The sequence below is a fragment of the Pneumocystis jirovecii genome (assembly GCF_001477535.1).
Source record: "Pneumocystis jirovecii RU7 chromosome Unknown supercont1.14, whole genome shotgun sequence".
Lineage (NCBI taxonomy): Eukaryota > Fungi > Ascomycota > Pneumocystomycetes > Pneumocystales > Pneumocystaceae > Pneumocystis > Pneumocystis jirovecii.
This window is the reverse complement of record NW_017264788.1, coordinates 42,551-57,378: the sequence shown is the minus strand read 5'-3', so window position 1 is coordinate 57,378 and position 14,828 is coordinate 42,551. Positions and strand designations below refer to the sequence as shown.

At 25.5% G+C, this 14,828-nt stretch overlaps 7 protein-coding genes across 7 annotated transcripts; 3 read left to right on the top strand and 4 right to left on the bottom strand.

Moving 5' to 3' along the window:
• Positions 1-14: 14 nt before the first annotated feature.
• Positions 15-864, bottom strand: T551_02975 (uncharacterized protein; the record flags this gene model as incomplete). The annotated part of the gene is made up of 3 exons (XM_018375238.1): positions 15-59; positions 102-162; positions 563-864. 3 exons carry the CDS (start codon positions 862-864, stop codon positions 15-17), a joined length of 408 nt encoding a protein of 135 aa, XP_018228446.1.
• An 850-nt stretch (positions 865-1,714) lies between these two features.
• Positions 1,715-2,325, top strand: T551_02974 (uncharacterized protein; the record flags this gene model as incomplete). Its single annotated transcript, XM_018375237.1, has 3 exons — positions 1,715-1,849; positions 2,002-2,119; positions 2,159-2,325. 3 exons carry the CDS (start codon positions 1,715-1,717, stop codon positions 2,323-2,325), a joined length of 420 nt encoding a protein of 139 aa, XP_018228445.1.
• A 301-nt stretch (positions 2,326-2,626) lies between these two features.
• On the bottom strand, positions 2,627-3,695 carry T551_02973 (proteasome core particle subunit beta 6; the record flags this gene model as incomplete). Its single annotated transcript, XM_018375236.1, has 5 exons — positions 2,627-2,704; positions 2,756-2,887; positions 3,052-3,158; positions 3,201-3,541; positions 3,580-3,695. 5 exons carry the CDS (start codon positions 3,693-3,695, stop codon positions 2,627-2,629), a joined length of 774 nt encoding a protein of 257 aa, XP_018228444.1.
• Positions 3,696-4,056: 361 nt separating this feature from the next.
• T551_02972 (ribosomal protein L34) lies at positions 4,057-4,360 on the top strand (the record flags this gene model as incomplete). The annotated part of the gene is made up of 2 exons (XM_018375235.1): positions 4,057-4,183; positions 4,236-4,360. 2 exons carry the CDS (start codon positions 4,057-4,059, stop codon positions 4,358-4,360), a joined length of 252 nt encoding a protein of 83 aa, XP_018228443.1.
• Positions 4,361-4,421: 61 nt separating this feature from the next.
• Positions 4,422-7,223, bottom strand: T551_02971 (uncharacterized protein; the record flags this gene model as incomplete). Its single annotated transcript, XM_018375234.1, has 9 exons — positions 4,422-4,631; positions 4,681-4,863; positions 4,910-5,053; positions 5,097-5,352; positions 5,399-6,158; positions 6,202-6,414; positions 6,458-6,809; positions 6,856-6,993; positions 7,041-7,223. The coding sequence occupies 9 exons, from the start codon at positions 7,221-7,223 to the stop codon at positions 4,422-4,424; spliced, it is 2,439 nt and encodes an 812-aa protein (XP_018228442.1).
• Positions 7,224-7,648: 425 nt separating this feature from the next.
• On the top strand, positions 7,649-11,743 carry T551_02970 (uncharacterized protein; the record flags this gene model as incomplete). The annotated part of the gene is made up of 26 exons (XM_018375233.1): positions 7,649-7,732; positions 7,770-7,797; positions 7,837-7,968; positions 8,013-8,274; positions 8,321-8,566; positions 8,610-8,733; positions 8,775-8,883; positions 8,932-9,116; positions 9,157-9,172; positions 9,215-9,371; positions 9,419-9,678; positions 9,720-9,722; positions 9,783-9,836; positions 9,877-10,124; positions 10,169-10,239; positions 10,278-10,341; positions 10,386-10,408; positions 10,451-10,590; positions 10,635-10,729; positions 10,772-10,849; positions 10,893-11,094; positions 11,143-11,205; positions 11,248-11,276; positions 11,322-11,408; positions 11,449-11,526; positions 11,570-11,743. The coding sequence occupies 26 exons, from the start codon at positions 7,649-7,651 to the stop codon at positions 11,741-11,743; spliced, it is 3,012 nt and encodes a 1,003-aa protein (XP_018228441.1).
• Positions 11,744-11,878: 135 nt separating this feature from the next.
• T551_02969 (uncharacterized protein) lies at positions 11,879-14,095 on the bottom strand (the record flags this gene model as incomplete). Its single annotated transcript, XM_018375232.1, has 12 exons — positions 11,879-12,029; positions 12,076-12,101; positions 12,145-12,169; positions 12,211-12,293; positions 12,338-12,583; positions 12,630-12,688; positions 12,733-13,009; positions 13,053-13,082; positions 13,126-13,193; positions 13,239-13,357; positions 13,399-13,570; positions 13,618-14,095. The coding sequence occupies 12 exons, from the start codon at positions 14,093-14,095 to the stop codon at positions 11,879-11,881; spliced, it is 1,734 nt and encodes a 577-aa protein (XP_018228440.1).
• Between the last annotated feature and the right edge of the window lie 733 nt (positions 14,096-14,828).

Genomic DNA, 14,828 nt, shown 5'->3' with positions numbered 1-14,828 from the left:
TTTGTTCCATTATTTTACGAGATAAAAATATCCTTTTCGCTTAGTTTTTTCTTCTTTTCCTAGAAAGATATCAATAGAGTTATATACATGGGCCAACGTACCGCTTTCCAAACAGCTATTTTCTGTGGTTGTTCCTCCAATGCCTTTTGTATCCGTGCAATCCTTTAAAAATTAATTTTTATTGTAAACCTCAAAAAAGCGAAATTTCAAATAGAACAATGCAATTTTTTATGCATAATTATACTTCTTTTTCTGTCTATCTGTCGAAACCTTGTATGCATTCAACTACATATGATGTAGCAAATAAAACCATATTAATGTATAATGTATTCAGAAGAGCACTTAACTCAGTATGTTAAGTTATATGTAAACATTGTCTTCTGTTTATACACGCTATGTCCTTTTTATATTCAAAATACATATATTTTATTATACGTGTCCCATATGTATATATTTTTTCATTCAATATACGCGCCAATTCTTCTATTTGCTCTTTTCATGCTTCTTTGAACACAGTTCTCATTCATTTCGCTCCATATTATTGATTTTTGTATCAACTTACCTCTGTGCACGTGTACGTTCGTCAAGAGTACCTTTCCATCGAGAAATACCATTCATTGGCGCTCGTTTAGAGTCCTTTCGAGTTGGCAACCATTCTGAAAAGCCATACCTTTCAGCCTCTTTACGTAATACCGCTTGACGGCGTAAGGAATAGATTGGATCTTTCCAACAACCAGTTTCTTTATTTTTAACACATTTAAATAGATTTGCAGCTGCTGCACCACCTTCTATACTTGCAGCTGAGTGTCTTCGTAAAAACCCTGCAAGCGTAGGCGGCAATTTCTTCAGAACTTTCGGATCCATTCTTATCAGCCAAAAAGTATGTGTATTTTCGTTTCTAAAAACTTTTAGTATATATTTGATGTTTATTCATTGTATATTCAATTACAAAATTATATTATATATGTATTAAGCAAAATCTATAATGTTTTTGAGTTTCTTAGAAATTCCTGTTTATATTAATAATCAAAAAATATATAAAATATTTAAATATGGAGTCGAAAATTTTAATAGAAAACCACGATTTATCGGTTCAAAAGCTTTATCGAACTTAAAATTAACATTAAATTAACGTGAAATTAATAGACATTTAAAACTTGGCAATGGTTATTATATAATTTAATTAATATATAATTAAAAGAGTTATTTAAATCAGGTATTAGAGAACTGATTTTTAAATTAAGCTTTAAGAATTTATTAGAGTTTAAGTGGATTTTGAAATTTTTAAATTTTATATTTTCATTCTTAATTTTTTATATTAAAACTATAAAGTTTTATTCTTTTAGTTTTTTTTAACAACACTTATTACTTAACTTTGATTAAAGTTATTCAACGTTAACACGAAATACTAGGATTAATTAAAAATATAAAAAATTACTGGAAGCTTTATTCTAACCCTAAAGTAACTATTCTGTTCTTTTTTTTTAAATTTAATTAAGATTTAACTAATTTTTATTAAGGATATAATTAAGCCTTCCTTAGGATTAAACTAAAATTTACAACTTAAAAAAGGGTTTAGAATTTAAAAGAAATATCATATTAAAAAAAAATTGTAGAAAAAAGACTTATTTTTTGTTTAATTTCTCTATATTTAATCAATTCTTATTTATTTTTATTACTTTAACTTTTATTTCTATTTTATCATTAAAGAAAAATGTTACTTGGGGTTCAAGCACAACTAGAAAGCTATTTGGTGATCTTATGTACATTAAGTGTTGCATGTATATTACGTCCACACAAAGTTCTTGAACAAGGTCTTATTTATGTTTTAGGAGATGCAATGAATCTGGTAAAACAAAGCTTTTGCAGCTGTAACAATATAACAGCATTTTAGAAGTTTAATTAAACCCTAATATCAACTTAATTAGAATATAATTGTGCAGTTATCATATAGCTCGTTACAGCTAGATTTCAAATAAACTGGAGCTAATTAAAAGATAGGCACGACCAAGCGAGGATCCAACATGTGTAGTAGTTGGTGGATTGCTGTTGTTTCAAGTATTTTTTATTTATCTTTTTGCATTGCTTAAAACGGATATGATGTTTTTTAAAGATTTAGGTAAATATATTTTCAAAAAAAAATCCACTTATATTATAGCACCATTTCGAACAATACAGGCTTTTGTATTAGTACTATGGATTTATTTTTCAAATAATCCAGCAATGTCAAATGGATTAACATTTACTTTTGCTTTTTTCGACTTAATATGGCAATTTTGGATGTTTGTTAGCTTTCGAGGATACAAACCACCGGTAAAAACATAATGGTAATGTTATATATTATACATTTGCATTGTAAACCATTATTTTTAACTATATCTTATCTATTTTACTACAACCTATAAAAATATTCAAAAAAATCTACACTTGTAGAAAGGATTCTAATACTTTTAATTATTGCTCGTAGAAACTTTCAGTTACACAACTGCTTTATTGACAATTGTTTCTATTTGTTTTCTTTTTTCCTTAAGATTCAAGTTCTTTGCATAAACACAACAAAAAGTATATAAGAATATCAGTATTATGAAAAATTAATTATTTAAAACAAAAAATATGTACACTACAATCAATCTTGTTTTAATGGATATTCTTGTATATGTATACCATTGGCTGTCACAATAAACGCCTGAAATTTATCACCAATCTAAAATTGTGATAAGTATTAGGTTATTTTAAATAAAATAAAAATTCATACCTGTATATGACGCTCAACAACACTTGTATATGTGTCAATGATCATTTTCATTGCATTCTCGAGAGACAAAGGAGTTGAAATACACGGCTGAAGACGTCCATCTACTATTTCATACTTGTTCTTACCGCCAACCTATAAAGTTGTGTCAATGATTGAAAAGAATACTCCTGAACCCCCCCCCCCCCCACCCATAACGTAAACAAATACCAAGAACTATATGTTCTTTACAAAATAGTTTTTCTAATAATCATCCATATACTAGAATTTTTCTTATCACCAACAATTTATATCCATACCTGACTATCTAAGAGTGGCAATGCCAAACTAGCCGAACTCCCTGTTGCCTGATAAGACACTCTTTCATAAGATCCGACTGGATCAAACGTATATATTGCCCCCTTACCTAATGATGGTTGTTTTTTTTAAAAAATAGTAACAAACATACCTTCTTCGTCCATACCCACAACCATTACATAGGTATAATAGGGGAAAAAACGTCTACTATAAAGAATTGTCTGTATAAGTCGTGCAGCAGATCTGACAGTGAGTTGTCGATTATGCTTATAATGATATTGCATTAATCGTTTTCTTAATACCCGTATCACTTCATTAGAATCTCCAGAGAAACCACATGTGCTAACAACTAATCCATCACCAATATTAAATACTCTGGGCTGATATCTTGAATGGATGCTATAATCTTTTACTTGACGCGTACTCCCTGAAAGAACCACATAATCTTTGCCTGAAATTGCGATAGAAAGCCCTCCATTATCTTGATATGGACTATTTAATAAATATTAGTATTTTTTTCTCTAATTAACATATAAACTTGCTTAAATCCTGAATGTTGAGAAGTTAACTTAGACCCGTCTGTTGAAAAATTCCAGTCATCTAAATCAGATGGAAGACCATAAATATTTTGAAAAGAAGTATTCATAATGTATTTGAGAAGTATTTCTTATATATTATGAGTGTATTCTGTAATTTCAAAGTTTATCTTGTTATTTTAAGAATTTAATCAATTAATATTAATCTACCTTCTCGGTTCGTTGCCTTGGCACCACTGAGACGTCATTGATAATGAACTTTAAAGATTTATTCAAATTTAACACTTTTAAAAATATATTTCATGAAAAAAATTATGTTTTTAGAAAAGACAATATCATTTTCAATAGGTAATACTTTTTTTACAAAAAAAAAATGTTTATATCTAATACAGACATATACAAAATTGTTTGCATCAAAATATTTTAAAAATAAACCCAAATATACAGAAGATCCAAGAATCTTATAAATCAATGCTTCAAATACAGAATCCAATCTTTAAAAGTGTTTTTTTTTCATTCCAAATTGGAAAGCTATTTCTAAGATTTTTTCCACCAATAGTATTATTAAATATTAAACGATTTAGAACTTATGGAAGAGGTAATTATATATGAAAATTATTTTCTGCACAAGTTTATGCATATATTTGCAGAATATCAGCCTTCAAACAGAGTAAGAAAACGAAGACATGGATTTCTTGCTCGAAAACGGTCTGTTGGTGGACGTAAAATTCTTGCTCGAAGAATAGCAAAAAAAAGAAAATATCTAACGCATTAGTTCTTTTTAGTTCAAAAAGCATGATTTATCTGTTTATTTCATTATATTTATATACATAAGACTAACTGTTTCTAATTTTTGAAATATTCTCTGCTCGACAAGGTGTTTCTGCAAACAACGTTTTAAGTAAACTTATAATTTCTTCTTTATCAAAATCGATCAAAGCACCTGAATTATATAAATACATAACGTCTTGCATTGAGGCTTCAAGAATCTCCGCGAGATATCGAAATTTCAACCAACTTGGAACATACGTTGGGGTTATAGGAAGCTAATAAAATCTACTGTTAACATAATTTAAAGAAATAACAATGAATAACCTCTTGTTCTTCAATAACAAAAATATCTTCTACTTGAGCAAACTGGTTACATAATTCTGAAAGTTGTTTGGATTCTGCTTCTGATATATCAGAAATATTTTTAATTGCAATAATAATATAGGCAACAGCAGTTTCTAAAAGTTGGCCAATGGATTCAAAGAATGTTTCTCTAGGAAGGATTTTCTAAATATATTAGTACATTTGCATAATATAATTTGAAAATGCTTACACTCCATAATTTTGACAACATTTGAAATTTTTCATATAAATCAGAGATAACACGTATACATCTTTCTAGCTGCTGTTTATCAGTACAATCCAAAAATCCGTTTGCCTGTTCAAGAATTGAAATGATATCATTATTTTGTATTTGCTATTAAGATTAATAGATATATATATGCATTAAATTTCCTTACAAGCTCAGAAGAATATATAAGGTTTCCTGCTTCACGAAGGGTATTGGTTTCATCAAGAATACATTGTAGAACTTCAGAACCATCATATAACTCCTGAAGATGTATTGAAAGATAAATAAAATCATTATATAATAACATGGCAGATGTTGATAGTTTATCATAGTACAAAGGAGCAAGAGCTCTATATGTGCTTAACGCCATTATTATTGAATCAGATAATTGAGGAAAAAAAGGAGCCATTATGTAATTTGCATATCTATAAAAAATTATTAATGTAACTTAAAATAATATCTATTATTTACTGAGTGCTCATTAATTCTTTTATAGTATAAATGCATTTTTCAACAATAAGAATAATTTCTTTAGGCAAAAAAGAAATTGTATAACTTTCATGTGTCGAAGATTCAGATAAAGAACTTTTTTTTTCACTATTTTTTACATCTTTTGCATCATTAGATTCTTTCGCATCCACATTCCAATCATCGTTATCATCCCAATTCCATAATTCTTCTTTTAAAGAGCTATTTTCAGATTTAATATTCATATCATCATTTAGTCCCCATGTATCATTTTCTACCATAACCATATTTTTTTCATCATTAATATATTTATCGTCATTATCCCAGTTTGCGTCCCATTCATTATCGTCAATAGAATCTACATTTTCATTTTGAAGAACTTTAGTTTCAATGTTTTGTATAGGTTGAATAATAATATTTCCAGAATTTTTTGAACCTAAAACATTTCTAACAGCATCTATAGCATTAGATTTTTGTTTTAAAACCCAAGAATCACATGCTAAATCTATCCATTTTTTTATTTCTAATTGGTTACCCCATACAGTTTGCTTAATCTTATCATTAAATCTAGAGCCTTCTAAAAGTACTTTATTAAAATAATCTAAATACTCAATTTCATCTGGTACAATAATATTGATATAGTCCTTAGTTAAAGCAGATTGTATCTTAGGAAAAAGGTATTTAGTTAAATCTAATAACACAATAGATGGGAATGCTTTATCTATAAAGTTAATTAATACTAATAAAGATGAAAAAATAGAATCTAAAATGTTAAATAAACGCTCTAGTGTATTCTAAAGAGATACCGTTTTTATTTGAAACATCGGATTTAATAATTAATTGATATTCATCATTGTTTTCATTAAATTCTAGTGTATAAAAAATTTCTTTATTCAAAAAAAGAAACAAAAACTTTGACATAAAATTATTAGAAATTAACTGCATACGAGAATCAAATATTTTAAGTTCTATAGACAATTCTATAAAAGATGTTAAAGATATACTTTTTTCAAATGAATCTTTAAAATTTATTAGTAAAAAAAAAAAATAGAAAATTTATACCTTTTAATTGCTTTTTAACAATACACCCATTTTCAAACATTATAAAAGAATCCCAAATATTATTAAATTTTTTGATTAAAGATAACTTAAGATTAGTTAGCTTTTCTCTAAAAGAAACTAAAATTTCAATCTTTTCCAATTCGTTAATATTATCATATTCATTTTCTGCTTCTTTTATTATATGAAAGGCTTCAAATAAATTTCCTTGAGTAATGAGATTTTCTGCTTTATTAGTTAAACTAATGATAGATTTTAGTTTTAAAATAGTGTCTTTCAAATCTCTTTTCAACTTTATAGAATCCTTCAATTCTTCTAATTTTTCACTATTTTCTTGAAGTATTCTTGAATTTTTCTATAAAATAAAAATTGGTTTTATAAAAATAAAAATAAGAAATTACTTGATTATTAACACTAACTTCAGACAAAATAACTGAATTGGAAACAAGACGCTCTATTTTTTGAAAAAAATCCACTTTTTGGTTTAATATTCTTAAAAATAGTTTCTGATTTTTCAAAATCAAGTCAAGAAGTATTTCCTATATATTTACATTAGCAATTGCTACAAATCTAAGTCAATAAAAACCCGAGTTTTATTTATTTCAGATTCAACTTTCTGAAGAACAGCTTCCAAAGGCATTTCCTGTTTAGATAGCTTTTCCAAAGACTTCGAATCGTCCAGAACAGAGTGCAGTATCATTGTATCTATTATTTCTGGCTTTTCATTGGAAATTGCATGCATGTTTTTTGATATACATATTCCATCCATTTATTTGAAATTTTTTGGAATACAAATAAAGTCTTTTCTTTAAATTAAGGATTTTTTTTGTTTTATAAAATCACTTTAAATTACTTTTATAAAAACTATTTATAAACTCTAAAAACATTATAAAAAGATTTTAAAAAAAGTAATACTATATAATTAATTCTAAAATTATATAATGTTTACTTTATAAAATACACCATATTTCCTAGTTATAATAACATTTTTAATTTATTTATAAACCATATATATTTTAAGAAAATTATACAAAAACAACAATAATGTCTATTTTTAAAACAATAGTTTTTCCATATAAAATTTTATTTCTTACTTTTTATCAAGATTTCATAAATAAATATAAACTTAAATCTATTGTTTGAGACCACGTTACTCGATATCTCAATTGAATAGTCGACATACAACAGGATAAAATGACATATTTTACCAAGAAATACGATTTTGAAGCATACGGAAGACATGTACAGTCATGGAAAAGCTGCAAAACAGGTCTCCAGGTTGTATATGTAGATATCGATGTACCTTTGACTAAAGGAAAACTTGTACTTGCCACAGAAAGCAAGTATATGTATTTTATATACGTAAAACCAACAATTTATAGTTCTTAATGATTCTGGATGTCCACATACACTCGAACATTTAGTGTTTCTTGGCAGTAAAACGTATCCATATAAAGGAATTTTAGATTCTTTAGCAAACCGTTCTTTTGCACAGGGTACAAATGCATGGACAGGTATTACTTTATACAATATATACATAAATTATTAAAATTTTTAGACACAGATCATACAGCATATACAATTAGTACGGCAGGAGCAGAAGGGTTTTTACAAATTCTTCCTATATTTGTTGATCATATTCTTTTTCCTACACTTACATACGATGGGTTTTATACAGAGGTTTATCATATTGATGGAAAAGGGAATGATGCAGGAGTTGTATATTGTGAAATGCAGGTGATTGTTTTAATAAACAATATATTTTTGTATAATACAGAGAAGGGACACGAAAATACAATAGGGGATTTACAATCAATATAGTAATAAACCTTGAATATACAAAATAAACTTTTTTTAATAATTCAGTTTTAATCGTGCTCTTTTTCCTGAAGGAATTGGGTATAGAAGTCATACAGGAGGAAAATTAGAATCATTAAGAACATTAAATATCGAAACAATTCGGAAATATCATTCAGAATACTATCTTCCTCAAAATTTATGTCTTATTATCACGGGAAAGGTTGATACATGCAAGCTTTTTCGTGTACTTGATGAAATTATCGAACCTAATATTCTTAAAAATCTTACACCAGATCTAGTTCATTGGAAAAGGTATATTTTTAAAAACAGTTTATGGAATCTTTCTTATAATTAGACCATGGGTTGATTCAATGAAAACCCCACCCTTAGTAGAATCATATAAAGAAATTGTTCCTTTTCCTGATGAAGATGAAAGTGCAGGAGAAGTTCTTTTAGGATGGCTTGGTCCTTCGGCTAATGTATTTCTTTTTTAAAAAATAATTATATTAAATAATTATAGGATTTTACTGTATTAACAGCATTAAATATTTTAGGGAAATATCTAACTGACTCTGCAATTTCTATATTACAAAGAGAGCTTGTAGAGATTCAAGATCAATTTTGTTCAGGTATAATTAAATTATTTATTTTGTTTAATTAATAGAAAAAAAATCTAGACATTTCTTTTTCAACAGTTAGTCGTTTGCCGAGTGTTATATATTTAAATTTATATGGTGTACCAACAGAAAAATTAGAGAAAATAGAAGAACAAATTTTTAAAATTTTAAACAAAATCAAAAATTGTCCTGAAAATTTTGACATCAATCGAATAAATATGATTATATTCAGAGAAAAACTTGCGGTAAATATAAACAATTAAAGTATTTAATTAAAAAAAATAGATTATAGATGAAAATGGTTAATTATACTGTTAACTAGTAGTTTTCTAATAAAACGTAGAGACAGATCCTCATAATATTTTTTCTAATGCAATTATTACCGACTTTTTGTACGGCGATTATTCTAAAGATACTTTAAAAAGATCATTACGGAATTGTGAAGAATATGAAAGTCTAAAATCATGGACAATAGCACAGTGGCTATCTCTTTTGGATACGTATATATTATGTTTATTAACTAATATTGCAACTTATTTAATTTTAGATGGCTTATTCAAAATTTCCACGTATGTATAATATCTAAAGCTTCAGCTGAATTATCATCAAAATTACAAGAAAAAGAAAAATTAAGGATAAAAAATAGAAAGGAAAAACTTGGAGAGGAAAAACTTAAAAAACTAGAAGAACAATTAAAAATATCGCAAGAAAAAAATAATACACCGTTTCCTTTGACTATATTATCAGATTATAAAAATCCAAATGTTAAAAATATAAATTTTATTACAAGTGTCTCTGCAAAAGCAGGTATAGCAAGCAAAAGAGTAAAAAATACAGAAGGAAAACAGTAAGTATATTCTTTTTATAATAATTGTATTCTTATATTATCTATTGACATATCGATATTCAAGAATATATTGATAAGGATTCGCAAGAAAAAATACCTCTTTATTTACATTTTAATCGTAACATTGAATATTTTTTTTATCATCTAATTTTATCTAGATATTGATTCAGAATTTGTAAGCATTCAAGCATATATTTCTTCAGAATGCATAGATTCAGAACTTAAACCATATCTTGGGATTTATCTTGATAATTTTTTTCTAAACGGAATCATTCGTACTGACGGAACAGAATTAACTTACGAAGAGGTAGTAAGATTATTAGAAAATGAAACAGTCGATTATAGTGCAACATGGGGAGTATCTGGAACATTTTTGGAAATGATAACTATTCAAATTAAAGTTGAAGTTCGATGCCTATTTATTATATTTCTTATTTTAATATTCTATAGATACAAAATTACAAAAAAGGGATTTTATTATTAAAAGATTTGCTTTGCCAAAGTGTTTTTGATCCTGAAAGGTAATAATAAATTATATATGTATTTCTAAAGTATATAGGCTTATGATTTTTGTAATTAAATCATTAAATGATATTCCACAAGAAAAAAGAAATGGAAACAAGGTAATATGTTTTTGATTTTAAAATTTTATTATTAATACTTTAAGATATGCTGGGCTTCAATGAGAATGTAATGTTTTTTACTTTTTAAAATTACTCTAAAAATTTAAAGGTATCAATTAGATAAGAATCGATCTACATCTAGAGCAGTAAATATACTTACACAAATGAATTTCCTTGTAGAGTTAAAAAAACAATTGGAGAAAGAACCAAATGTAATAGTTAAAAAATTTCAAGTTATACAAGAACAAAGTAAGTTTTTATGAAAACGAATTTATAATATGTAACGTTAAAAGTTTCTAAACCTGAAAATATTTATTTCCAAATAATTTCGAATATTCCACATTTAGAACATCCAGTATCGTCTTGGAAATCTTTTTGCAATCAAAAAGTATGCATTTTTTTCTTTTTTATTTTCAATAACATTTTTAAGAAAGATGATATTGAAATGTTACGAATTCCATTTAAGAAATTTATGTTAACAGAAGAAGGGCAATCTCCATCCGGAATAGTATTAATTATTTCATTCATTAATATTTGTTTACCAAAATAAGGCTCATATAATATCTTTACCTACCGTTGAAAGCTCATATTCAGTTCATGCTTCAAAATTGTTCTCAGATTTCAATCATAAAGACTTTCCTGCTTTCATTCTTCTCTTATCTTATCTTAATATTATGGAGGGTATACTTTGGAAACACATAAGAGGAAATGGATTAGCATATGGGATAAGCTTTAAAACTGATATAGAATCAGGTAATTTTAATAATGCATGTTTATAGTGTATAATTTTTTTAAAATTAGGACTTTTTTATTGCTCTATTTATTCATCTCCGAATGCATTTAATGCATGGAAAAAAATACGAGGTATGAATTAAATTATTCTAAATATTTGTTATATATATATAGATATCATAAATGACATAGCAAATAAAAAGGTTAATACAAAAACGTTACCATTTTTGCAATTAATAATTTTTTAGATACATTTTGATGAAAATATGGTAATTAATGCAAAAAGTTCTCTTGTTTATGATATTGTTTCTGCAAATGCTACTCCTTTTTATACGGTAAATAATTAATATTATATAGTCTTTTTAAAAAATATAGGCACAAGAATCTTTTGTTTCTCAAGTTATAAAAAATCAACCAGAAAATAAAAGTTTTCAATTAATTAAAGATGTATCGGTAAATATTCATGTTTTTTTATATTAAAACAATAACTATTTAGAATGTTACAATTATTGAATTATATGATGTTCTTAATCGATATCTAGTAAATTTATTTGATCCTAAAACATCAGATTCATTTATAGTTAGCGCTCCTTCAAAATCAATTGAAATAATAGAAGGATTTTCTAATGTAGGGTACCATACAGTAAAAAAAACTTTAAACGATTATTAAAATAAATTTTTATTTTTTATTTATATATTAAATATAAATATGTTTAGTCTGTTTTAGTATTTAATGAATTAGTTTTTTTTTACAAAAAATAGCTAGTTTCACAATCTGTAATTAATAATATAAGTCACCTTATTTTCAATGAAGAGATTGGATAGTAACAATAGTTACATAAATCATCGCAAATGCACCTATTAAACAAACTGATATATCACATATTTTTGACCATGTTTGTTTTGCACAAACTTTAAGATGTAATAACGATGGGTACATATACACTAATGGAATGCTTAATAGAATAAATTAGATAAAATACGTATTAAAAAATATTATACCATGCAATAGAACCGACAAGAGAAATCTAAATAATTAGTTAAAAATAATATAGAACATATATATATTACAAATCTCTCTAAATTCTTAGAACCACTATAATATATCAATCAAACTCTTTTATAATGATTTCTTACCTCCATGCAATTAATGCCATAATTAATACTACTATAACTCTAAGGAAATTTTTCTTCCAACGTACATATGGATTAAGCCTTCCCTATATATAATTAATGATTTTTTTTGAATAAAATAAATCTGTACACTTCCAGTAAGTAATTTACTTTCAATTATTTTTATTGCAGGAAATAATTGCAAAGGAGTTGATAACATTACGGCAATGCAATATAAAATTTGAATAATCATTGAAACTTTACTTTGAAGCATGTTTAAAAAAATCAATGTATGTACTTTAGATCCATATGCTGCATAACCCAAAATACCTACAGATGTGAAAACAACAGTAACTATAGCCATTACAAGATATAGAATAAAATAAACATTTTTTGGCTATTTTTATTAATTATATTTATAAAAAATATCATCCAAAACAAACCTGAGTAATTGATTCTGCTATTGGAAGAATCAAACCAATGCTTTCAAAAGAAAGTACAGCTATAATAAATTCAATAGTATACTTTATACTATAATTGTTTTACCTGTCCCAATGAAAAATGAAAAACTAGAAGTATTAAGAATAGTTATATCATTTAACCCTTGTGTGGTTAAAGTAAAAATAAGGACATAGTATAAATAGGCTATTCCTAATAGAATTAAAACATCTGCTATCAAAGCTAGCGTTGAAAGTTTTGAAATGTTTCTTATTAATACAAACGGAACAAAAATAATGAACTGAGAGAATATTAACCATTTAGGACTAACATAATACTGCTTTGATGTAATTGACTTTATAAGTGCACTTATATTTTCTGAAACCTACTTTTTTATGAGAATTACTACATTATAAAGTTGTTCCTACAAAAATGGTATACGCTGATCCAAATAAAATCTTTTTTTTATTAATCTAATAAACAAAATAAAATATTAAATACCTGAGATAATGCAATAGATAATAAAATAATAAATTTCATTATTGGACCATAAATAGCATATCCCATGTCTACACTTAGTTAAAAAATTAACAATATAAAAAGCAATATTAAACCTCCATAACTACCAGGAATAATAGCTCGAATTTTTATCAAAACTATAAAACAGTACAAAGAAAGAAGAGCAACTCCGACAAGGATAATTGGGGAAAACAACATTCCTCCATAAGAAAAACTAATATATAAATTAAAACAATAAAAAAATAAAAAGCATACGCTTTTGGTAAAAATAATACACCAGTGCCAACAAATGATTTCAAAAGTAAAAGAATTGCTTTAAAAATATCCATTTTTCTATCTTTATGTAAATCAGCTGTACAAGGATTTTCAGAAATAGATAATAACGGCAAAGACTCTCGAGACTTTTGTGCATTATCCGCATTATTAGCTAATATAAGATTTAAACTATTATTACTATAATTATTAAAGTAATACTTAAATGCTTATTTTCATAATATTTTAAATTTTCACCAAAAAACTTCCAGTATAAATCTAGAAATTCCAAAAAACTTAAATATTTAGGACTAGTCTGTGTATCATCTATTTTATTTCCTTCCATTTGAATATAGCCCCGTCTAAATCCCCCTGGAGATTGAAGTTGAGACATATTAATGGGAGAAAACATGTTGTCATTTAAATTAGATAGATTAAAAGACTGCGAGCGAGATTTTACATAATGTTGAGAATTGACATTTTCTTTCCACCGATAAATATTTCGGTGAATATCTCCTCCTTGCATCTTAAGTGATGAAAACCCCTTATCATATGAATCTTTTGTTTTATGAGATTCATTAACATTCAAGCATTTGTTAACCAAATATGATGTATAAGACGGAGGTTTAGATTTCTCATCCTTTTCATCAAATGAATCTGGTTTATTCGACAAAGAATCAATAGCAAAATTTGTAGACATCTATTTGAATAATTAATGTTTAATAATTTCCTATTTTAATAAGAATTTTTAATTACTTTTAAAAAAAAAAAAATCTTTTTAAAATGAATTAATTTTGATCAAAAATTTATTAAAAATTAACATTTTTTAAACCTTTTAGTTTTACTTAATCGGTCTTACACCAATTTTTTTATTACATAATAAGTTAGAGTTTAATAAAAGTGATAAAAACTTTATATATTTAATATTTGCATATTTTAAATAAAAATAACTTATTTATTAAATTATCATATTTTTTTATATAAATCGCAAAAAATTAAATATTAAAAAATAAACGTTTTTTTTTTTTCATTTTAAGGTTATTGTTTAAACAAATAAAAATTACTTTTTAAACAAAAAATATAATATTTTTTTATATTTTATATAAATATATTCTGAAAACAAATTTTTTATTTTTATAGATTTTTTTAATAAAATATTTATAAATCTTTTTATAGAAAATATTCTTTAAACCTAAAAAATATAGAAAAAATCTTTTAACAAAAATGTATAAATATTAAAAAAATTGAAAAAACAAATAAGTCTTTCTATTTTTAATTCTTCTAGGTACTTTCATGTAATGAACAATTGTATGTTTTTTTACTAAGATAAACATGAAAAACAAAATAAGTATAAAAAACAAGACATACAACTATGTTTGAAATGGAAAAATAAACATATTTCAATTGATATTTATATTAAAATAAATTTTATT